At 57.0% G+C, this 25,036-nt stretch overlaps 1 protein-coding gene across 3 annotated transcripts in view; it reads right to left on the reverse strand.

The window, feature by feature from the left end:
- The window catches only part of SDK2 (sidekick cell adhesion molecule 2), a 266,484-nt gene extending 244,259 nt beyond the window's left edge, over positions 1–22,225 (reverse strand). For all 3 annotated transcript variants that reach the window (XM_047833518.1, XM_047833516.1, XM_047833519.1), the window contains exon 1: positions 21,384–22,225. In XM_047833518.1, the coding sequence (XP_047689474.1) occupies positions 21,384–21,447 (64 nt within the window). In that variant the 5' untranslated portion in view covers positions 21,448–22,225. The remainder of the gene's footprint in view (positions 1–21,383) is intronic.
- Positions 22,226–25,036: the final 2,811 nt, after the last annotated feature.

Here is a 25,036-nt window from a genome sequence, read left to right on the forward strand (position 1 = left end):
CTGGCACTGGTTATAATGCAGCTCCCGGAACTATTCTCAGTGAGATGCATGATAATATGCTCCCAATGAAAGAAAAGACTGTAAATCTTCAGAGAGCTGGAAAATAATGTAGTATTGTTTATAGTATGTAAAGCCATATGGAAATCTTAGAACCAAAGAATAAAATCTATGCAAATTAAAAGTGGATGGGCTTAACAGCAGAATGGAGACAATAGAGGAAATAGACCTTAAAAATATACCTATAGGAATTAGTCAACCTGAAGAACAGAGAGAAAAAAGATGGGAAAAACTGAACAGAGCCTCAAGGACGTGTGGGGTGATATCAACACATCTCACACGGTCCACATCTTACTGAAGTCCCAGAAGGAAAGACAGAATAGGGCTGAACAAAAGTATTTGAAGAAATAGTGGCTGACATCTCCCCAAATTTGGTGAAAGACATAAGTGTACAGATTCAAGAGGGTTCAGTGAACCCTAAGCAGGAGAAATACAAAGAAAATAAAACCACATCGTAGTCAAACTTCTGAAAACCAAAGATACAGGAGACAGAAGATTTCACGTCCCCTTCTCCGCTACGCCCATTGGTGTCTCCCAGCAATGGAACCAGGAGAAGGACTTGGCATGGCCCTGGAGGACCAAGCCACATGTCCTCTGGAGTCAGCCTCCCACTACCCACATCCTGTACTGAGCAGGGCTGCTGTGTTCCAAGTTTCCAAACTTCAGAGGGTTTTTCCCACTCTCATTTCTACTCAGCTGCGGCCAGTAAGTACTTTTCTCTCTGTGGGACAGAGAAGCCAACTCAACTACAGGGAAAAAAAAGCTTTTTATCTCTGGGGTGCCAAAAAGTCAGCAATACATTGGAAAGGGGACCCAGGACGCTCCCTCACGCCCCCATCGTCTCCATGTGCCTATTTAGGCTGATTCCTCCAGCCAGATGCAGAAGGGTCTATTCTTGTGGTTCCCTCTTGACCTGTCTGACCTCTGGGTTATAGAAACTGGGGCTGTTTCTCTGGCTGGGACAAGTCTTCTTAGCTCAGGGAGAGAAGCAATAGTTCTGGGTCTTTCTCCTCTTCTTTCCTCGAGTGGAGGGAGGCAGGGAGCCCTGTGACAGGTGCACAGGCTGAAATCTTGCCACTTCATCACCTGGTAGGGGGAAGTGACTTGCAAAGGACGCCTGGACAGAGTAGGGAGAGGTGATCCTTTCTTCGCGGGCCTCGCCCCCTCCCCCCATGGCACAAGGGCCCCAGGAGGACCAGCTTCTTCAGGGGAGCTCTTAGATCTAGGGTGGCCCAAGAACACGGGCACCACTGTGCTTAGGCTGGCGTTGGTTCTGGCTCTCAGCTTTTGGGGCCCTGCACTCCAAAGTCCTCAGCTTGAAATTCAAGGGCCCTGACCATCTATCTGCTTCTTCCTTGTCATCCCTGGGAGAGGTAGCAGGGGCCGCCCCTCCACCTCCCGGGCCCTGCACTTGACTAATGGTGCCACCTCTATGCCTTTGCGCTCCAAGTGCCCTTTGCCTGGAATTCTCCTCCTGAGCTTATGGCTCCACCTCCCAAGTAGCATGCATTTTTTTTAAGTTTTTAAGTTTTTATTTATTTTGAGAGAGAGAGAGAGACAGAGACAGAGAGAGCAAGAGTGGACAAGTGGGTAGGGGCAGAGAAAGAGGGAGAATCCCAAGCAGGCTCCACGCGGTCAGTGCAGAGCCCCACGCGGGGCTCGCTCAAACTCAGGAACCGTGAGAACATGACCTGAGCCGAAATCACGAGCTGGATGTTTAACCGACTGAGCCACCCAGGTGCCCCTAGCATGCATCCCAGTTCAAATGCCCCATCTTCTGTAAACGCCTTCCTGGACTCCCCGAGAGGGGAAGGCATCTCTTTTCCGCTTGATTATTGCTTCCTATATCATTTTGATTTATTAAACAAACACTTACGTATTGTCAACTATATGCCAGGAGCTCTCCTGAGAGCTTTACAAAAAATAACTTATTGGGGCGCCTGGGTGGCTCAGTCAGTTAAGCATCCGACTTTGGCTCAGGTCATGATCTCACAGTTCGTGGGTTCGAGCCCTGCATCGGGCTCTGTGTTGACAGCTCAGAGCCTGGAGCCTGATTCAGATTCTGTGTCTCCCTCTCTCTCTGCCCATCCCTTGCTCACACTCTGTCTCTGTCTCAAAAATAAATAAACATTAAAAAAAATTTTAAGAAGGGCGCCTGGGTGGCTCAGTTGGTTAAGCAACTGACTTTGGCTCAGGTCATGATCTCACGGTTCATGGTTTCGAGCCCTGCATTGGGTTCTGTGCTGACAGCTCGGAGCCTGGAGCCTGCTTTGGATTCTGTGTCTCCCTCTCTCTGCCCCTCCCCCACTTGTGCTCTGTCTGTCTCTCTCTCTCTCTCTCTCAAAAATAAATAATATATAAAAAAAATTTAAAAAAAACCTTGTTTCTTCCTCACAATAACCTCGAGAAGCAAGTACTGCCACCCCCAATTTACAGATCGGGAAACTGAGGCTCAGAGAGGCTAGGTTGCTTGCCTACAGCCAAGGAGGCAGTCTGGCCCGAAGGTCCTACCTCTTATCTACAACCTGAGTTCACCATGTGCGCGCGCTCTCTCTCTCTCTCTCTCTCTCTCTCTCTCTCTCTCTCGGGAAACTGCTGGAGGCCCTATCAATTAGTTGCCTAGAGGAATAGGGAACCCCAGCCCTCTGCCTGATGTCTAAAGCAGGACAGAGCAGGAAGGAGGGAGAGGGCCTCGCCACAGAGCTTGAGAGGGAGGAGGGACCGGGGACATAAGACAACACCCTCACCCGGTTCCATTCCCTCTCTGCTCTGTAAAAGCAGGGATGAGTGGAAAGGGCTTCGCAGGGTCAACTCTGCTGCCCCCGACCTCCTCCCAGACCCTGGTGCTCTCAGCTTCCACATGCCTGTGGGTCAGGCGGGGCCGCTCTCTGCTTTTCTGTGATGTTTAATGAATCCATGCCGTGGAGGAATTGCCCGTAAATAAGAGATGAGCTCTCAAAGGAGGGCTCCTGCACTCATCCCCCAGAGGATTTTCAGTTTTGTTTACTTAAGGGGGTGATTCCAGGCTCTCCTTCCTGCATTAGAGATAGCACACAGGCCAGCTCAGGCCCCAGATGCTTCCCAGTCCTGTCTGCCACGAGGGGCTGGGGCTGGGTCTCAGAGGACATCTGCCCTCTGAGCACAGGCCACTGGGATTCGAAAGTGACCAGCGGCTTCTCCATACCTGCACCACGAAAGCTGAGAGAACCAACAGCACATATTTTAGGAGCACCTCCCACCTCCTTAGGAGGGATTCTGATCCGTCAGCTCTGGGACAAGGCCTGTGAGTCTCCATTTCTAACAAATTCCGAGCGGCGGAAGGTCCCCTCTCAGCCACGCCAAGCACAGGTGCTTCCGAAAGCCCTGAATGAACCTGGCTTCCTCTGGGGAAGACACAACCCTAACAGTGGTGGTGGTGGTGGTAATGCTGTTAAGAGTCACCAGTATTTACTGAGCACCTACTACGTGCCAGGTGCTCCAGGCCACTGGCGACCACCGGAGGAGAGTCTATCCAGAGTGGCAGAAGGATCTGCCTGATGTCCGTCAAAGAGTCAACAGGGAAGGTGGAACGTGGGCCTGAGAGGATGGATAGCTTCTGAACAGTATGTATGGCTGCCCCATTGTCCAGATGGGGTAACTGAGGCTGGCAATGCTTTGATGGCTCACTGAGGTCCTATAGCCAGCCGGCAAGCAGGGCCAGGATTCTAACCCATGTGTGCTCCAGCCTCTGGAGACTGTGGCATTTTGTACGTGGCTTCCCTGGGATCAGGAGACAGACAAACAGTGCATACCAGGCAGGACCGGACAAGCAGGCCCCAGAGATACGGGGCTGAGTTCCAGACCCCTCCCCTCCATTCTCCTGCGTGCCCATGACGATGGAGACAATCTCCCAGACAGAGCTGGCCAACTTCACAGAGGAGTCTCTGTGCTTGCTCACCATTCTGCCTCACCCTATCTCTCACCACCAGGGCCTGAGACAAGACAGCCCCAGCATCTCCGGCCCAAGGAGAGGTACTGGGGGCCCAGGGAAGCCCACAGGAGGGAAAAAGGACCCTAGGTGGCTGGACTCTGCTGTTACAGACAGGAAAACAGACCCAGAAGACGGCGGGGGGGGGGGGGGGGGGGAGGGGAGTCCCTGAAGGGTCTCACCGGTGGGCAGGGCCGGCTTCCCGGTGAGTGACCCATGCTTAGAGGGTCACACCCTCCCCTGACCCCGCTGGATGTCCTGCTGTCACCATCTTGGAAGTCTTCATTTATTAACAAGTGGCCCGCACTTTCATTTTGCACAGGGCTCCACAAATTGCATTACTGGTCCTGCCACTGGGTTAGAGATGGCACCCGGGCTGGGCCCTATTTCTGAGACGCCCCTCGGGTGTGGCAACTATGCGGCCCTGGGCTAGAGAGGGCTGCCTGGGGGAGGGCAGGCCAGAGCCCGAGGGCCTGGAACACTCACGCAAGGAAGTCTCCAGAAAGGCAGGGCCTTCTGCGGGCGGAGTAAGTTAACACCCCAGAACGGTGCCTGAGGGGGGCCTAGGATAGCTTCCATGTCCTCCCTGCCTGTGGTGACAGACTAACGGGTTGGCCGGGGCTTGGGGACAGGAGGAGAGAGGCCAGCTGTCTTCAGGGCCTTGGCCTCTCCAAGGAAACCACCGCCAACAGCGCCCAAAGCCTGAGGGCTGGGCGGATGCACGGTGCTCAGCCGTGCCAGGCTGTCGCAGGGTCTCCATGTAATTAGAGCCGAGCCCTTTGCTTGGCTTTTGGGCTTGGCCAAAGAAGAGAAGAGCCAAGCAGAGTTGATTCAGAAGCCCTGGCCTGGCCCGGAAGTCCCAGCTCAGAGGGGAGGCCTGGTGAGGAGCCAAAGCCAGACATTCATTCCTCTGGGGCCACTGTCCCCCAGGAGACAGGTGCTGGCATGAGGCAGAGCTGAGGCAGGAATGTGGAGCCTGGGGCAGGACGGGGAGAGAGGCTTCCTTAGGCCCAGCACATTCCAGGAAGACAGTGCTGGGGGAGGGGACAGTGCTGGGGAGTGTCGGGGGCACACCCAGGGGTCACTGCTCTACGGTGGGTCCCAGGGCGGGGGATGGAAGGGCAGTGTCCAGTCTACTGGGGTGGCCCCTTAACCCTCAATCTTTCTCTGTCTTGCCCTTCCTGGGCCCAACCGACAAGAGTCGGTGCTGGCTGGAGGCCAGGGATCTCCAAGAAATCTCTGTGACATTGGGCATTTTCTGAATCAACTCCACCGGCCCGTTCTGTGGTCGAGAGGATGGTCGAACCCAGATCCGTGTGGGGGAAACACGTGTGACCATAAACGCGGGACCCTCCGAACGGAGCCTGGCAAGGGCTTAGCGCTGTGTAAACGGTGGCTCTGACCCAGTCTCTGGATTCCAAATGCATTTTTATATCTCTGGAGTCGGAATGCATCCTACTGCAGATTAAATGGCAGTATCTTTTCTTTCTTAATGACACATAAAATAATGATGTGTCTTGTAATTGATGTCTGAAGGTCAATCAAATACGGGACAATGATGACAATGAGCGTACATATGGGACCGGATCACTTTCATCGACACCTTCCATGTGGGCGGAGTCCTAGGACGCTCTTGACGTCCTGTTCCGTGTGGAAAAGTCATGGAGAACTGCGGATGCCGGACAGGGCATGCACCTGAGGTCCCTGGGGGCGGGGGGGGGGGGGGGGGGGCGGGCGGGGGGGGGTTGCTGCTGCGGGGGAGACGAACACAAGGTCACAGGCAGAGCTGTCACAGGCTGGCAGTCTCTGGTAGATGGGCCAGGAGCACGGTGTGGGGTGCGGGGGACAGGGATCCGGCAGGAGCCCCTGTGACTCACAGTGATATTCCACGTACTGGGCTCTGTGTTAGGGCTGTGGCCACGTATTATCTCAGACAAGCCTCCCAATCACCCCATGAGTGTGAGGGAGTTTTATCCGTCTTAAATCCACACTTTAATGGAAGAGGAAACCGAGGCTCAGAAAAGCAAAGTCATCTGGCCAAGTTCATTTAGCCCGTAAGTGGCCAAACTAGGCCAAATTATGGGCCAGCTGTGGAAATGGGGCCAGGCTGTTCTATTCATCAGCAGTTAGAGGGCAAGCAGGAGAAAACAGAGAAGGCCTTCGCAGACGGGACCTCGGCCTCCCAGCACGGCCGGGTGGGTGAGAACCTGGGCTCTGGGTCTGCCCGGGCCTGTTCCTGAGGCCACCCCTTACAAGCTATTCAACTCTGGGCAAGCTGCTCGAGTTCTCTGGGTCTATTTCCTAATCCACACGAGGGGGAAGGTAGGCTTCCTCAAAGGCTGTTGAGAGGACCAGACAATCTGTGTAAAGCATTTGGAAGGGCATCTGGCTCACCAGGAGCTCGCACTATTCCCTGAGTCTGGTGACTCCAGAAGCTGATTGTCCAGAGTTGAGCCGCAGGCTCCCCCGACCCCATGCGTGACCTCAACTGTCTCGGGCTAGAAGCTGGGGAAGCAGAGGGGGACCCAGGGGTGTGCCAGGGAGCTTGTCCCTAAACCGGCAACCCGCTGCCGCTGTGAAGAAAGGAGAGTGAGGGGTCTGGCTGCGGCCATCTGTGCCTCGTCCCTGAGTCCCCATCCGGCAAAGGGCTAGTGAAACCCCCCACACTCCAGAGACTCTGGGGCGGGCGGAAGAAAGGTAAGCAGGTGGCCCCTCTTCCAAATCCACAGTCCAGTGGCTGACTCTTGATCCACCCTCCCTCCCCCAGCAAAGGCCGTGGCTGCCCTGGGGACATCTGCCCCCAGACCTCCAGCGCCCCAGCTCACAGCTTCCCTGGCTCCTGGGAGCACAGCCCTCGCAGCTCCCAATTTAGCTGATATGACCATCCCGTAGCTCCGATGGAACTGGAAAGAAGGTTCAGAGAATCACAGCCCTGCCAGAGGCTGGCTTGCAGCACCGGTGAAAACCAAAGGGCCACCACACGTAGATGGAGCCCGCAAAGGGGGCAGGAAGCCCCGAGCTCCCAAGCTCTGCGGCTTGGGACACCTCACTGGGCTCTCCTGGTCCCACGTCCTCCTCTATATAATGAGGAGCCCTTTATAATCTGACCTTAGTGGTTCTCTGAGTTGCCCTATGGTTGTAGCTCACCTACTGCCCCTTAGGGAGCTCCAGGACCCAGGGCCCGAGGAAGCATATGGGGCAGGAAGGCCACAAGCCCCAAATGCATGTGACCATCCCCCACGTGGACAGGAGGCACAGTCACTGTGCTTTGGACTGCTGCTCCCCTCCCGAAGCTCACATAGTTTCTACAGGACGTCTGATGCCAAAGATGTGTGTGCCCTGAACATAAGCACCGTCTGGGCTGGGGACACGTGTGAGGAGGCCTTTCGAGAATGAGGCCAACACAGCCTGACCTCAGTGTCAGCCACCACCAAGGTGTGCATTTGCTGCCTGGGAGCCGCTTAACAACTGAAAGGATAAAAATGAAGGCTCCTCGGAGGCTCTAGTCAGTGCAAGGGGTCAAGAACGAGAAAGGAAAGAAATCCAGATTGGAAAAGAAGTTAAACCATCTGCATTCGGAGAAAACCCGATCACCTATGTAGAAAATCCAATGGAGCCTACAAAGAAGTTACTAGAACTAATCATTCAGTCGAACCATGTCACGGAGTCCCAGATCAACACGTCAAAATCAACCGCATTTCTATATCCTGGAGACAAACAGCTCCTAGTCGACATAAAAAGCATTTACAATTGCATCAAAAATATGAAATATTTAAGGGTAAATGTGCAACGCCTGTACTCCAAAATCCATAAAACGGTACCCGGAGAAACCGAAGAGCTAAAGAACAGAGTGGAATCCCACGTTCGTGGGCCAGAAGATTCGACGTGGGTCCTTCACGCTGACCTATTTTATCAATGCAGTTTTGGTCAGAAACCCCAGCGGGTTTTCGGGGGGAAAATCCGATTCTAAAATGCATATGGAAATGTAAACTAATTCTTTTTTAATTTTATTTTGTTTATTTTGAGAGAGAAAGAGAAAGCACAAGTCGGGGAGAGAGCAGGAGAAAGAAGAATCCCAAGCAGGCTCTGCTCTTGTCAGTGCAGAGCCTGAAGTGGGGCTCGAACCCATGAACTGTGAGATCACGACCTGATCCAAAGTCAGACGCTAACCAAATGAGCCACCCAGGCGCCCCAGTGGAAACGTAAACCGATTCTAAAGACAGACAGGCTGGTTCTAAAATTCATATGGAAACGTAAAGGATCTAGAAGACCCAAAACAATTTTGAAACGGAACAAAGTCAGAGAACTAACATTACTTTGTTTCAAGCTAGATTCATCGAAAAGCGACAGCAAGCGCCAGAGTGTGTGCTACTCGTATAAAGACAAATAGAGAAATGAACCAGGATACGGTGTCCAGAAATAGATCTGCACGGAGACGGACTACTGATTTTCAACAAAGGTGTGGAGGTAATTCAGTGCTGAATGGAAAGTTTAAAACAAGCAAAAAAAAAAAAAAAAAAAAAAAAAAAAGACTGCCACAATGAGATATACATTTGGGGGAAAGAATGATCTCTACTAGGCAGAGAGGGATTACTAAGGGCACAAGGAAACTTTGGGTGGTGATACATATGCCCATTATCTTGATTTTTGTGGTGATTTTACAGGTTACACATGTGTCAAAATGATTAATTTATACTCTTTTTCCTTTTTTAAGAGAGAGAGAGCACACTGGGGAGGGGCAGAAGGAGACGGAGAGAATCTTTTTTTTTTCAATGTTTATTTTGAGAGAGAGAGAGAGCAAGTGAGGGAGGGGCAGAGAGAAACACACACAGAATCCGAAGCAGGCTCCAGGCTCTGAGTTGTCAGCACAGAGCCTGATGCGGGGCTGGAACTTGTGAACCGCAAGATCACGTCCTGAGCTGAAGTCGGATGCTTAACCAACTGAGCCACCCACTCCTGGAAGAGAGAGAATCTTAAGCAGGCTCCACACCCAGCATGGAGCCCAACTCGAGGCTCGGTCTCATGAGCATGAGATCAAGAGTCGGTGGCTTAACCAACTAAGCCACCCAGGTGCCCCAAGTTATACTCTTTAAATAGGTACAACTTATTACGGCAAAGCAAAAACAAAGCCTCCAGGATTTCCCAAGGAAGATGGGGGCTCCTCCTACCCCACAAGACCTAGGCTTCAAGATCACCTCCTCTGGGGCAGCATTCTCAGGTCTCCCCGCCAGACGCCCAATCACCCGATTCCACCTGTACTTAGCGCCTGGCACACTTGTCCTATATTCGCGGCCACGTGCTTCATGCCCTCTTTTGCCCGTGAACAGTTTGAGAGCAGGGACCTGACTTGGCCTTTGCTGGATCCCAGGCACTGTGCCTGGGGCACCATAGGTGCTTAGAAAATGCTTGATGAGCCAACAGAGGTTCGAGGCTTTTGTCATCCATCCACGCACCGGGTTACTTTGAGCTTCTAGCAAAAGCTGCTTCAGCCAGTGATGACTTCACGGCCCGCCCTTCCTCCCCCAGGGAGGAGGCCTCTGGGCTGGCTTTTTGCTTTCTTTACGGACGGGCATTGAGAGCGAGAGCTTCTGGTGGTGAGGAAGGAAGAAGGGAAGGAGTGGTGGTCTGCCCCTCTCGCACACAAGGCCTGCAGCGGGCTCAGGGAGGTCCTCCGCCTCCACGGGAGGGACTCAGCACAGCCACCACCATGGCAACCGGACTTCTCCAACCTCTAGGCTGGACCTCCTCCAAGTGCGGCCCCTGGACCAGCGGCATCACCTGGCAGCTGGTCAGAAATGCCAGCCCCTGGCCCCCACCCCAGAAGCTCTGGGGGTGGAGCCTGGGAATGTGCATTCGGGCAAGCCCTGCACGGGAACTGAATGCAGCCTCCGATGTGAGCCCCGCTGCTCCGGCCCACCCTCTCACCTCCATCACAAGGCAGGCTACACCAGAGCTCCAAGAATGTGCTCCTGGGGCCCCAGATCTGAGGGTGCCCCTCACTCCTTTGGCCTTCCCTCGATCCTGGGGTGCCCCGAGGCCTGGCCCTAAATGCGGCCGCTGCCTTCCCCCATCTGCGTGCCCGCGTCTCAGAGGCACGTCTTTGCTTCAGCTCTGACACCGAGCCTGGGCTCAGAGGATTGGGGCCCTGAGCTCTTCCCTGGCAGAGGTACAAGAGTAGCTGGAGTTGGGGGCCTGCTCCCTGCACCCTGGGGCTGGACATTCCAAGTTCCTGGACAGACAATAAGTCCTAACATTCCAGGCGAGGTGGCAGGCAAGGGGCGCGGACAATGGGTCTTGTGTTTCTCCCCACGCCTTCCTGCGGGTGTGCTCACCCCGGGCTCTGCGGAAGGCTGAGCCATCAAAAGCACAGTGGTCCACTCGGCTGGCCCTGCTTCCCTCTCTCTGCCCAAGGCCCGGGCTGAGGCTGGGGGCCCCCCCGTCACACCCAGCTCACTCCCTGGGGCCGAACAATGTTCCTTTTTCCTGGAGGTCTCTAGCACCTTCTAGGTTCTTCATCCATCAAGGCCTTAGGAGAAAGGGGTTAAATGCCAACACCTCTCTTCTTCCCACCCGGGCCCTGGCTGCTGTCCTCCTGGGGCAAGGGACAGCAAGCAGTGGACACAGCTCTCCAGCCACCCGGAGCCACAGCCAGAAGCATCTCCCCTCGCCCTGGCTGATTTCTGTTCATTAATGCAATCACATCAACACTGACAGCAGCCTATTTATTACCGCCCCGACGACAACCATTTTTCACCCAGTGATGCACAGCCCCATAATGAGCTTGGGCCAGAGCTAACGAGGAAGTCCTCTCGACCCTCCCTGGCAGCTTCAGGCCTCACGATGGCCTGCCCCCGACCCACCGCCTGCCTGCATTTGCTCTGCCGGGGCAGGGAAAAGGGGTCCCAATGGGAAGGTCAAGGGCCGCTGGGCTGAGCCAGCCAAAGCTGTGTGAGGCCAATAAGCATGCTGTCCATGGGGAGAAGGCTTCAAGGTTGACTGAGCAAGAAGGCCGGAGTGCTGGGCACGGTCTCAGGGCAGCAACACGTCCCCCATTCTAGGTGCCAAGTCCTTGGGCCAGGGCAGCGAGAGATATAAACAGTGATGGAGACAGCTGGCCGCCCGATGGAGCCTGGGAGTGCACGGATGCTTTCAGCTTCAAGAGAAATCTCGAGGAAGGGACTGAATCGGACTGGGAACACTTAGTGAGTGCTGGCTGGGCCACGGCAGGACACCAACTCCAGTAAGACCCTGCTTTGCCAGGGGATGGCGTCCAGGAACCTCAGCTCTTCTGGAAGGCACCAGCATCTCCACGGGAAAGACCCCTGTGCAGTGGACATAACTTACCACAGAGGCCAACGCCTCTCACTAAGGTGACCCTCCGTGCCCTCACTCAGTGCCCTGCCCCAACAGCGTCGCCGCTGGGCTGGGTGGCTTGCAATGAAAAGGGGGCTCGGGGGACAGCCCAGGGAGAGGCCGGGAGCCAGACCCCTGAATCCTGAATGGTATGGAGCAGACAGCCGGAAGGTGAGGGAGGACCCAGAAAACTCTGAGCACCCAAGCGTCAGGATCACCTAGCGAGGGGCTGACAGCCTCACATTCCCACCGCCCATGCCCTTGAAGGTTCCACCACCGCCACGGTGGACGGTTATGCTGGCCCGGGCTTGATTATGTTTGGGGCCCTGCTTCCTCAGGGGGAACTATACGTCTACAAAACATTACAGAAACTTTTAACTATAAATGGCTGAAATATGTCAAGCATCTTGGAATCCTACAGACGATGTGACCCAAGAGATCACTGGATTCAAATTCTTCAAAACCAAGTTTTGACATCTATCCCAGGGGGTCCAGGAAGCCACGGGCAGACATACCACACCTCCTTTAGCAGCATCCGTTGGCTTTAAAATACCCTTTGTGTGTTAAAATAGAATTCAGATAGGCTATGGAAAAGAATGCAAATGTTCGTATATTGAAAACAGAACCTATAAAGGAGGAAAAGGTCACGGGGCTAGCGGGCAGCCTCAGGCTCACGGCCAGCTCCCCCGGGGCCTGGGGCCTGTGTCTATCCTCCTCCACCACAGAAGTCCATCACCCTACAGCTCGGAAACGCAGTGTTTATGGCCCTCCGTTCCCCAGTGAGGACACGGAGGCCCAAAGGGACTCGGGATCCGAGGCCCACACGGCATCACGTCTGTTACCCTCACCCTGATGGTACCATTACCCGCAGCGCCCTTCTTCAAAGGGTTAAGTTCATTAATTGGGAACGACAATTTATGTCTAATGCCTCTACCCTTGCTGATGAAGGTTATTATCTAAATTCAAGGAGTTTATAATTAAAGAAATCAGTCACACGCACATTAAAAGATAATTCAGAATCAACAAGGCCAAAGTGCCAAATGAGACATCTAGACCGTCGGCATCCTGAGAGCACAGAGGCATCTGGGGGGATGTGTTCTAGCTGGCGCACCTTGGGGGAGAACGAGGGGCGCAGGGTGAGGGAGAGGGGAGGGGGCTGAGGGGTTCCGGGGGGTGGGGCAGCTGAGCACGTGGAGGGCCGTGGCAGGGAAGGGGAGGGGAGGTTGCAGCCACACGGAGGGCCAGACCGTGGGGGGCTCGACACTGAGACCAAAAGCAGTAGCAAAGCCCCTGGAGTGAAGGCCTGTAGGTAGGGTCTGACCTGACAGGCCTCAGTGTTTAGATCTTATCACCAAGACCCCGTGGGAGAGCAGATGCGGTCTCAAGGGAGGGGTCTGACTTCCCTTACAGAGAGGACAGGCCACCCCCGGCCGCACCCCGTGCCCCACCCTTTTCACCCAGCCAAGCTGGGGCAAAGTTTGTGGTCAAGCCAAGCAGTACGGTGAGCTGCTCCTGACCAGACCAAAAGCGACGGCCTGGGAGGCAGGTGACCCGTGTTCATCGTCGTTCACCGTCACTTTCTTACACATCGAGTGACCTTAGCAAGTGTCCGAAGTTCACTGCAATCGATGTTAATAATGTGAACACTTTCTGCCCAAACTCCTTCGAAGGTTGGGATGAAGAAAAAAAATGAGTTTGGCTGTGAAAGCCACACACAGAAATTTGAGGTTTTATGAAAGGATCCAATAAACACATTCACCTTAAGGCCTGAACAGCTAATAACCCCTTAACATGTGGGTTCTCTGCGGTGTATCTGCATTTTAAGTTGGAGCCAGAGAATGTCTTAACCGAATGAATAAGCCCGTAATAGCATACGTTTAGATGCCACTGGCTGGTCTGTGAGGGATAAAGGCAGCAGAGGCATTTCAGAACATGACCCATGTCCAATTGCAGGCCCACAGCTGACCCTGCTTCCCCAACACCAAAATGGTGACAAAAATGACAATGACAAGCACTTATACAGCATTCACTATACACTGACTGCTGTCTGAGAACTCAGCAGATCTTATTAAACCGTGTCATGACCCCACGGAGGGGGGTAAGGACTCCTGTTATCCCTGCTTTGCCGATGAAGAAACCGAGGCACAGATGGGCTCTGCAACTGATTCATCCAGGGTTACCCAGACAGTAAATGACAAGTAGGATTTGAACCCAGGGAGTCATCCACATTTCAAGCTCCTCAGAGGCCTGTGCTGTCCCACTGGGACGCTCGGACGGCACATTCTGGATTGGCTCTCACGGCCCAGAGCAAGAAATGGGGCATCTGTAGCAGATCCATAACTGACTCCCACCATGTGGCGACAACTCAAGCGTCCAGGTGCCCAGCCATACCTCTGACCATCCCTCAGATTCTGAGCCACACAAGTGCCTCCGTCACCTGCACCTTTCCAAGACCAGGTGTCCCTTGGCAGCAGGGCCTGGGGTTCCAGGGTCCTGGCTCCAGCAGGCCCTTGAGAGTCCCTCATGGCTACCCCAGAAGCTGAATTCCCTCAATGGGCCACATGATGGCTAATAACGTTTCCTCCCCTTAGGATTATCATATCATCAAAATTTCATCACTGCTCTAGGTCACTAATAGCTTCCTGCAGGGCATCAAACTTTAATTGCCTCTTCCCTGCCCCATTCAGTTTAAAAGACTCTTGTGCGGCTTGGTCACTGGAGCCCAGTCGTGAGTGCCCCAAGTGACCTTAAGGAGACTCACCAAACATCTCTGGGTCCCCTGGGAGGGGACAGGGGAAAGACAGAGAGGCACAGGGGGGTTCGCATCCTGATCTCTCATATCCTGCCAACCTGAGGCCCAGTGAGGACGCAGCTAGGATAGAGCAAGAGCCAGGGGGGATCAGGAGGAGGAGGAGGAGTTCCAAAGGCTATTTTTGTTTTAGTTTACTTATTTATTTTTGAGAGACAGAGAGAGGGGGCAGGGGAGGGGCAGTGAGAGAGGGAGAGAGAGAATCCGTGCTGACAGCACGGAGCCTGATACGGGGCTCGAACTCAGGAACCGTGAGATCATGACCTGAGCTAAAATCAAGAGTCAGACACCTAACCGACTGAGCCACCCAGGTGTCCCTCCCAGGGCTATTTTCTCAAACTCTACCGCGTCCCCTGGGCCAGCCCTGGTCTTCTGCCAACACAACTGAATGGGCATCTCATCGGCAAATGGTCGTGTCTCTCAGGGAAAGTACCAGTGAAGGATGCCACGGAGGCAAGGGCAGCCTGGGGGAATGGGAAGATGACAGGCACTGGGGTCACAGAGCCCTAGGTTCAAATCCTGACTTCCTAGCTACACAATATTGGGGAGTTAATCTCTGTGAGCCTCAGTTTACCCGCATGATGGAGTCAAGGGAGGGCAGAGGTAACGGTGACACTTCCCCTAACGCTGTCTAATACCTAGAACTGCACACCAAATATGACTGTGCCTCCTCCCTGGTGATCCTAGCACGGGGAGAAAAGACCAGATCGTTCAAAACTGGGGGAGAAACACAAGCCGAAAAAGAAGATGCGGGTAGAGATACCCAGGGGGAAATCCGAGAACTCCGTGCCACCTGAGATCCCATCTCGAGACCAGGTGGAAGGGCCAACGCAGAGGCACAGCTGGCTGTGTGAGCCGGCTGAGCCCCTGCCACAGGCCAGGCTCCATGGAGGGCTCCGCTCGCCTCAGGTCCTGCGCTCCCGGCCAGGCTCCTCCCCTGGCACGACTGATGTACGAGAAAAACGGGGATGGGATGTAAGCGACCGAATCCAAAGTGGCCCGGGGGTAGCGCAAAGCGATGGAGCCTGCACCCAGGTCGCCCCAATTCCAAGGCAAGGCCCGCCGCCATGCAGGACCCTTCTCAACAGCTAAAGGGAAAAAAACCCAAACCTGGGAAGTAATCGCACCAGACTGGGGCTAACTTGGGGATGCTTTCCGGATGGCCCCGGCAGGAGTAAAGTAATTCTGTATGCAGTGCACTTCTGTAGACCACAGAGTCCTCTCTGCGGTTATGGAGGAACGCTGGACATCACCAGCGCGCCTCTCTTTTCCCAGCACGAGGAAGGAAGCCTGCGCTTCCCACCGCCTTGCCACTGGGCGCGACCACGTGATCAGTTCCGGCCAATGGGCTGCAAGGGGAAGCGAGCTGGGCTATAGCATTTAATTGCGGATGCCACGACTTCCTCTCTCTCTTATGTATTTCAAAGGGGTCCTCCAAGCACGGATGGGCCTTACTCCCCAAACCCCCTAGGTGTCCTCCCAATTTCATACAGGTGCAGTTCAGCTAGTAGGCACTCAAGAAGAACCCAAGGGTCACGCAATCCAGAGGCCGGACTGCCAGAAGCAGCTGTAGGGCCAGAGGCAGGAAGAGCTGGGAGTGAAGGTGAGAGAGTCTGAGCAGGGGTTCTGGGCTCAACAGCAACACTACCCCGTTCTGCGTAAGCCTGGGCCGGAATCTCTGGAGGACAGGGCTCCCATCCTTGGGGTGATTGGCTCAGCGTAACGAGGGCTTCACGGCAGGTGGCTTATGTGATGTACCGAGGAGCCCATCAGAGTGGGTGCCTGGTCAGAGAGGAAGCTGGAGAAGGAGGGACAGGCCGATGACAAAAGATTCCTTAGCTAAGGGTTCATTCATTCATTCATTCATTCTTCATTCGCTCATTCATATTCCTCGACCTCATTCTCCATGGTAGGCACAGCCCGAAGTGACCAGGGATACAGCAGTGGATAAAATACAGCCTCCACCCCCACGAGAGGCCAACAATAAATAAATAGACAAGTCAATATATGCCAGGTGAAGCTGAGTGCCACGGAGAAGGTAAAGCAGGGGAAGAAGTTCATTCTTGGAGGTGACATGTTTTCAGGGGCTTAGGGACAGATGAGGGACACTAGGGGAAAGTCTTGAAGGAAACAAGGAGTCAGCCTTGCAGACATCTGGGAGGACTGGGCATGACCGCAGGGACAGCAGGACCTTCAGATGCCAGGTGGGAGTCCAGAGACAGACCAGGCAGTTCCAGGAACAGGGAGGTGGTCAGTGCGGTGGGCAGAGTGGGTGGACATGTTGGAGAGGAGGCAGGAGGCAGGAGGTGTGGGCTGTGACATCCTCCCAGCCTTGTGGCCAGTGCGTTATAAGCACTTATCAGTTACTCGGAGCAGTTTACGGTGATTAGGATCATCTCATTTAACATCCAAAAACAAAAAAACAAACAAACCCTCCCCCCCCCCCCCCCCCACGAGGCAGCCATAGGGATCTTTAACATTTACAGATGAGTCTCAGCTCTGGGTCATTCAGTGGTGGAGGTAGAGGCCGGGAGCCCTGCACCATGTCGGTGCCCAAACCTGGAGAGGGGCCTCCGCAGGGCTCCCTGGGCTCAGGGAAGGGCTTTCTGGACCAGACACTGGCTGGGGAGACCGATGAGACCAGCTGTGCAACCCACCCCCACCCCCCACATCAGGACCCTGGGCAGCCCTGGGTGGCCCCTTGCTGGACACTGACACTGCTCCCTGGCCCTGCCCTCTGCCCAGCGTGTGCACAGCAGAGGGGGCGGCCACGAGGAGCAACCAGGATGTCTCAACATCCGGTTTGTTTTCTTTTCCATTACAGGCAGTGAGGCTGCTGCCGGCAGTCACTCCTGGCCCATTTGTTGCTATTGGCATCCCAAAGCCCTGAATTATGATGACTAATTCCCACCGCTTTAGGCAGCTTGAGGTCCGTCTGTGGCAGTGTGCTCCAGGGGGAGCCAGGGTGGAAAAGCCGCAGGCAGCACTGTAACACCCAACATCAATTCCAGCTCAGTCTCCTGACTCCCCGAGGCGCGAGGAGTCAGAAGGATCGGGGAGGAGGTGTTCCAGCCAATCAGACGACTTCTTCAACCACAGCCAAATCCCAGGATAACCAGCCACGGGGACACTGTCTTACAACCTGCTTGTTTCGTAAGATAGTGAGTCCCCCATCACCAGGGGTATACAAGCAGACACCAGATGGCCACTTGTCCCAGGCTTATCGGCAAAGAACAACGCTGGATGGCTTTTCGTTTCTTTCAAGTCCAACGTCCTTTCATTCTAGTCCTCAGGACAGACAACAAGTTCATTCTCCCTTACCGCTTAACTTACAGCCCAACTGTGTCCTGTGGTACAAAGTCAAATGCATACCAATATGCAGTTTAACACATCATTGTAAAGTCGGCCGTTCAGGCACTGTTTAAACAGAGAACTGCTGTAAAGCATTTGGCCTCTTTCCCAGCCGCCCTTCCCTGATGGAACCAGGTTCCTGGCCCCTACTCTGGCCTTCCAGTAGAGGACATAAGGGAGAGAGCGGTCGATAACTATTTGCCGAACACGCGCACGAAAGGAAGGGTTTCTGAGGCAGGTGTCGGGCTGCCAGCATGATTCAGCCTCTGGGTAGGGGTCCCGAGCTGCTCTTCCCACGCAGGGGCGAAACCCTGCAGCCAGTAGAAACACCAAACTGTGTCACCCATCTGGCCACAACCAGAATGTTCCAGACTCCCCAGCTGAAGCTAAGGGGCGCACGGGGCAAGGAAGACAGGGATGCAGGGCAGAGAGCCGCCTCTCTGGCCCTGGGAGAAGAGCACGAAGGGAAGCGGGGACGCCCCCTGGCCCACTCCTGTGTGGGGCTTTGACACGCACCAGCTGAGCCCCAGGCAAGCAAGACACTCGGCCTTGTGGTAATTAGCAAGAGGCCCTGATCAATAAGTTATTTTTTGCTGTCAGTAATTAATAATTACAGCTTAGCCACACCATGTAATTAAACTTTCATCCCGCTCCCTTGCGTGCTGTTTGCCTTTTATTGTGATTAGCTCCTAGCACTAAACTTTCTCCCCTTGGAGCCTTCAAGAGCCTCCGAGGCTGGGCCTGCCAACACTCATACAGGGGTCTGTGCTGCCTGCTTCCCTCAGCTCACAGCCCCTTTTGTCCCTCCCCCAGGCGCCGTGCTCTCCTAAGAACCTTCTGGACAGGCTGGCTGGGCTGCTACTGCCCTCCTTCCGGCCCCTCGGCCTCCTCAGGATGTGCGCCAACAATAATTTTCGTGGCACCCGCAAAATCTCTCGAGAAGCTGGCGACAATGCACACGTCCAGGCTCCCCCGGGCATCTGGAGTCAGAGTACGTGGGAGTGGAGCCCAACACGGCCGCAGGGCCACTCACAGCCGACGATGGGGCCACAGAAGCCGGAAGTACAAGAAGCATCTTAGAGGAAGGAGAGGCATTCGTGGTGTTTTTGGTGGGTGGCCGGGGCTACTCCTCATGGTCCTCTGGCAGGTAATGTAAAAACCATCATCATCCTTACAACAATTACCCTTTATCGAGCACCTCCTAAGTGCCAGGCACCTGCTGAGAGCTCCCCCAAATACCTCGAATCCCTCTTTCTACAACATCACCGCACTTAGTTGAGGAAAAGCATACGAACTGGCTTGACATTGAGGTTTGGGGGAAATGGTCGAATGGCTTTCAGTATAAGTGGGTGATGTGGCCCAGGTCCAGCAGCCGAAAAACACCAACGTAAGTCTAGATAAAATCCAGCAGCGGCCAGCGTGAGATCTGTCCCAGAGAGGTACATGGCCTGATCCCTCATTCTGTCATGACTGGAGAACAGGGCTGAAGGGGCTCAGAAGCCATGGACAGTGGCGTGGCTTCAAGTACCCCAAAGGGTGAAGGGCATGGCCTCAAACTCAAAAGAGAAGCTAAGGAGAAACGCCACTCTCTAATCCCAAAGCAGACAGGAAAGGACCCCGCAGCCCCGTGGCCTGCCCCTGCCCGCCCCCCCGCCCCCCAGGCCCCTACACACAACACAGCACTGCCCCCAAGTCAGGCCGAGACCAAGTTCCCACAATCCTTTGCACAGTTTGTCTCCCGCCAGGAGACAAATGGGGAGTACCCATGGACTCTGGAAAACACTCTCTCAGAGCCAGAGAACACAAAGGGAGCAGCAGGGGACCCAGGCAGCCTCACTCAAAAAGGCAGCAAACAAGAGAACCAGAGAGAGGGGGAATCAATCAGAGACCTTCAGCGATTCTGACAGGGCAAGCCCCTTAGCAGGAGGACAGAGACAGGAGGTGGCCCGGCCTTAACTTCCACTGGACCAGGGGATCTTGGCCTCAGGTGGATGGGACAGTGTTGGCTGGGACATAAAGAGGCTTGATGACCCAGAAGGAAGGGCCCTCAGGTGCCCTGGGGACTCCTGATGGGCCTGGGCCTGGATGGGCGGGAACTCGGGAGCCCACCTGCCACACAGAAATCATGCCACTGTGGGAGTCCGGACAGCAATGAAGTCAGATGCCTCCAGACGGGGGCTGACACCCCCAGAGCCCTCCCAGTCTCCGGGCTTTCAGAGCAAATCTGTAAGGTGCCCCCGGGGAAGCTACACCCTGTCCCGATTCTGCCAGCCTCGAGGTCCTCCTGGAACCCTTAAAAGAAAGGCCCTGCCCTAGCAAACCCACTCCAGCTGCCGATGGTCCTGGTTCCAGGGAGAGAAGGGCCCAGAACACACCTGGTCCCTGACTCTGCCCCCAGAACACCCAGCAGCAACTCATTTAACGCCCCCTGGACCTCAGTTTTCCTCTCTGTTAAATGGTTGCTACAGTAAGCCGACCTCTAAGGTCCCTGCCTGCTGGAAGATTTTATGATGATCGTAAAACTAATAATAACTTTTATTACCTTACATTTACAGGGCCCCTTACAAAATTTCTAAGTGCTTTAACGTAAATTACCTTGTAAAATCCTCCCCTCAACCCTGTGAGTGAGAGCTGATTATTCTCATCTCTTTGATCCGGGCTCCCTGAACTGCCTGACGCTGGGCGCAGTGGGCTCCCTTCACCCTCGCCGCTAGACGACCCCAGGGCTGGGGTGGGGCCCTTCTGAGAAGCAGCCTCCATATGCCGGCGCCCCCGGGTGGGTCCAGGCACCCTCCCGAGCCTGGAAGAGGGAAGCCAGGCCCCGCGAGTCCTGAAGCTCAGCCCAGGCTTCGTCTCCTTCCGCCCCCAGCAGGCGCCGCTCGGACACCGCTGGCACCACTGTCTGGATCTGCGAACCCCAAAGGCAAGGAAGCACCGGTGCGGCCGCCCTCCCCCGCTGGGACCTACCCAAGGGCTGGGGGGCGGAGGGGGGGATGTCTGGGCATCTGCCCTCTGGAGGGGGGCAGTCCGGATCACGCCTCCTCATCCCTCCTAACGCTCCCACCCCCAAAGCAGCTCTTCTCCACCGCGAGGCTGCTCCATCCAGGCAGCTACAGGTCAGAGACAGGAGTGGCCGGTGGAGCGGGAGGGACAGGCAGGAGGCTGCGTGTGTCTTGGGGCGGGAGGGGAGACGCCCCAGACCCTCCCCGGGCACCACCCCCCGCTGGGTCCGGGCCGCACGCGCGACATCGTCTCCAGGCCCGCCCCGCCGAGCACCCCCGGCCCCAGCGGCGGCCCCAGCCGGGCGCGGGCTCCCGTATGTGGCCAGGCCCAGCAACTGCCCTCCCGGGGCCACCAACCCGGCTCCCGGCGCCCGACTCGGGCTCCCGCCCGCCGCCCTCCCGCCCGGCTCCCTCGCCGCGGGGCGGCCAGCGCGTGCCCCGCGGGGCCCTTCCCGCGGACGACGAGCGGGGACCCGGAGCCCGGCCTGAGGAGCTCGGGAGAGGCGGGTGCCGCGGTCGGCACCGAACCGCGCGCCCCTCCCACGCCGGCCCGAGGGCACCCGAGGTGGGTGGGGGTCGCTACCCCTCACCTCACCCCGGACGACGCCTCCCAACACGGGCCCCCCATCTTCCCTCCTCTGGAAGCCACAAGTCTCAGAAAGACGGCCCCACCCCCGAAAGAGAGCCCCCAAAACTCGAGGAGGGGATCCTGAAACTCCCTGGAGAGGGCTCTGCCCAGACTAAGCCCGGTGTCCAGGAGGCCCCCGAGAGGCCAGCGAGTCCCCGCCACCCTCCCCCTCCTCCAGCACCCTCCCCAACCCCACGTGGGGGTGGCCCTCCGTACCTTGGGCTCCGGTCGCGCGGATCCGGTGAAGGGCCAGCAGAGTCCAGACCAGCAGCCCCCACATGATGACCAGCCTCGGGTGGGGGGTCCTCCGCACTGTTTTATAATCCTGGGTGGGGGCCTGGGACCCCGCGGCTTCGTCCGGGGAGACTGTCCACGCGGCCCCGGCCCGGGGCTGGTAGATGCCCGGGAGGGGCAGCGCTGGCGACCCCTTCCTTCTCGCCTGCTGTCCAAGTCCGATCCCGGAGGCGCGCCCGGAAGGCGAGGGGCGAGCAAAGAGAAAGGGGAAAAGCCCGCTCTCGGATTCGGGGCTGCTCCCTCCTCTAGCACCCCAACTCCGACTTCTCCCAGGCGGGGCGGCCTCCGCGATGCCGCCGGGTCGCGGGCCGGGCTCCGGAATGAACCGGCAACTTCAGGAAACTTCCTCCCGTGGCCACGTTGCCCGCCCCCCGCCCCCTCCCCGCCCCCTGGTTGGGTTCTCCGGGCGGACGCAGTCACGGCCGTTCCAGGCGCCGGGCCCCCGGGGCCGGGCGGGAGGCGAGCGCGGCGGGAGACGCGGGCGCGGGGCGTCTTTCAGGGGCTCCGGTTTCGGGGGGCGCGGTTAGCATAGCGGTCCGAACCTCCCCGGAGCTGAAGTTTTCTTCTCTCTAACTTTGCAGGCGGCATCTGGCGGGGCCGAGCCGCCCCTCTCGGCTCCACCGCCCTGGCGCCCAATCCGCGGACGCTCGGTCCCTCCCGGCGGCGCCGGGCCCGGGCGCGCCCTCGGCTCCGCGCCCAGCGGGCTAGCAAACTTTGCGGGTCCCGCGGCCCGGCGCGCAGCCCCGCGCGCCCATGTCCGCGCCGGCTGCGGGGCGGCGGAGACGGCTGCTGGGCTCGGCGGCCCGGGCTGTCGCCGGCGCCCGGGCGCGGAGCCTCCTGCCGGCCGGGGACGGAGCCCCGCGGCGCTGCCCTCCGCCGCGCGCTGGCCGGGGCTCTCGGCGAGACGCACGGAGAGCCCGGCGGGCAGCCCCGGCTCCGGGGGCGCGGCGCCTCCTCGGACGCCCGGCGCTCGCCGGCCCGCCCGGGCCCGAGGAGCAGCGGCCGCCGCGCCCGCCCCGGCGCCTCGGCCGCGCCGCCGCCGCTCGCCGCCCGCCTCCGCAGCCGCCGCCGCTCGCCGAGCCCGCCGCCCTCCGCTTCCCGGGCTCGGCGTCCGGAGAGCCTCTCCTGCCTGCGCCGAGCGGGAGCTGCGGGGGCCGCGTGAGCCGGGGACGAGCGCGGCGGAGGCGGAGGCGGAGACGCGGAGAGGGGGGCCGAGCGCTACCCCGTGGCCGCGACTGGAGACAGCCTGCGCGCGGGGAGGGGAGTGGCGGCGGCGGCGGCGGCGACGGCCCCGAGCCAGGCCCGGGAGCGAGCCCCGCAGACTCGCGGTCCGTCAGCGCGGCCGCGGGACCCGCCGGAGGGCAGCGAGGCCAACCCCGCGCCTGGCGGGGGAGAGGTGCGCACCGAGCCCCTCCCCACCCCTCGGCCGGCCTGTCCTTCCGGCCCCGGCCCCGCACCCCTCTCTCGGAGGCTTCGTCGGATTCCCAGTCTCGCCCACAGCCCGGAACCCCCACCACCCTTCCCGTGACAGGGGTGGAGGGTGTGTTGGAAAGAGGGGGTCGGTCAACGGGTTGATTCCAGTTTCCCCTCCCAGGTCAGGCTTTCGAAGAGTCTGGAAACGCTCAGGGCCCGGAGCAAGACAAAAGGGAGGCCCGGGACTTACAGATGGCTGAGAAAGTGAAGTTGGTGCCAAGGCTTATGCATTCTTTGTTCCTTCTTTTCTTTTTCTTGCTTTCGAGCTCTGCAGGCTAAGGGGTAGAACCGAAAATTGGTGAGGGAGCCACAGAGAAGAGGAGTGGCCCAGAGGAGTGAGCCGGCCCAGCACCCGCATGGAAGAAGCCAGTTAGGGTTTGCAAGACGGGGTTAAACTTTCCTGGCCCTAGACGGTTTTGCCTCCCTCCCTGGACTCCTTTCTCCATGGCGGGGGGGGGGGGGGGGGGGGGGGGGGCGAGACTGCTTTCACATAAAGACACACATAATAATATTACATATTAAAACATTTTCTTCAATCTAAAAGTTCATTGATTTTGTCTGATTTTAAACGAAATTAAAACATTTTCATGGGCCCCCAGTGAAAGATTGTGCTCCTTGGCATGGAGCTGCTGAGCCTTCGGGTTCCTGCTGGGGACCAAATAGCCCTTGGCACCCCCCACTTTTTACCAGGCCACTTTTCTCCTCTCTCCCTAGTGGTCTCTTCTAGCCTAGTGCCTCACTGATGCCTGTCCTTTCTTAGGGCCCTGCACCACCGCAGAGGGCACCCCCTTCTGATTGCTGGGGAGCGGCCACACCCACCGTGAACATTTCATTGCTTTTAGATTCTCATTTCACCTCCGTGGGAAAAGAACCGTGGGCATTTTCTGAAAATGGCCGAGAAGCTGGCCTGCCTTCTTTACAACCCTTCCGATCCCCTAATTCAAGCACTTTGTGACTCTTTTCTCTGGGCGACTTGTGCCGCACCCCAGGCCAAAGCCCTTCTGGCTGGCTGACTGGTAAACAAGAGGGCTTCGGGGACAGGGGCCTAAGTACGGCCAGCCCTCCTTTCCCTTGGTGGCCACGCCACTTCCGGCTTCTTGGGGATGCCCGGCTGTGGCCTCACGCATCCACACTCTTACCTCCTCAACCTTGGGCTCAGGCCCTTCCCAGACCGTGGAGCACAGCCCAGGGTGCTGTTACACTCCTCGCTCACAGAGGGGGCCTGAGAGCTGGATTTGCTGGGAACTCCTCCTCAGCCAGCAAAGAGGCAGCAGGAAGGCTTATCTCAGTTCTCAGAGGGTGGGAGCTCACACTGCCACAATTGTCAGAAACCTTGGTGGCTTTGCCCTCTTCCTGTCCAGCCCCAGCCTTCCAGCAGCCAAGAGTCGGCCTGCACTGGATGTTCCTGGGGCTCTGAAACAGCATTGCTCTCTGTGAGAAGAGACACAGTTGCATAACCATGCACTTTTCTCCTGGGAGTCAACCGCCAAAGGCCAGGGCAGTGCACCACCCAGGGGCTGAGGTGGGGGAGTTTTCCTCTGGGGTTGCAAGTCTCAGGCATGGTAGAGAGTAGAGGGCATGGGGGGCATGGGTACCCTCTCGGCGGCTGCTCCAGCAAATCTCTGTCTGCAGCCATCTGGGGATGGGGAGGGGACTCAGGGGCTCCGTCTGGCCTCAGCCACACACACACACAGGAAGGGAACTATCTGATTTTGCTTCTTACTGGAGTTTTGCTGGCCCAGGAGGAGGCTAAGCAGGGAGGCTGCCCTTTGAGAAGGGCTCGTTACCGGGAAAGCCACTTGAAGACACCATGACCTCATTCTTGCCACCAGTGGTGTAATTAGAGGTCGCAAACCATGCAGTTACAGTGGGTGCCACATCACGAGGGGCTGCTCGGCTTTCCCAGGCCCCACTCTGCTTCCCTGGTTGCAGTCCTGCCCCTTCCAACCTGAGTCTGTGTGCTCGGCTCCCCCTGGAAAACTCGGGACACTTTATAACATATAAACTGCATTTATATCCCGTCTCCCTCCACCACCAAGGCCAGCACTCTGTAGAAGGCTCTGTATCGTTAAAAGCCTCTCTGCATACATTTCACTCTGTGA

The sequence above is a fragment of the Prionailurus viverrinus genome, chromosome E1 (genome assembly GCF_022837055.1).
Source record: "Prionailurus viverrinus isolate Anna chromosome E1, UM_Priviv_1.0, whole genome shotgun sequence".
Lineage (NCBI taxonomy): Eukaryota > Metazoa > Chordata > Mammalia > Carnivora > Felidae > Prionailurus > Prionailurus viverrinus.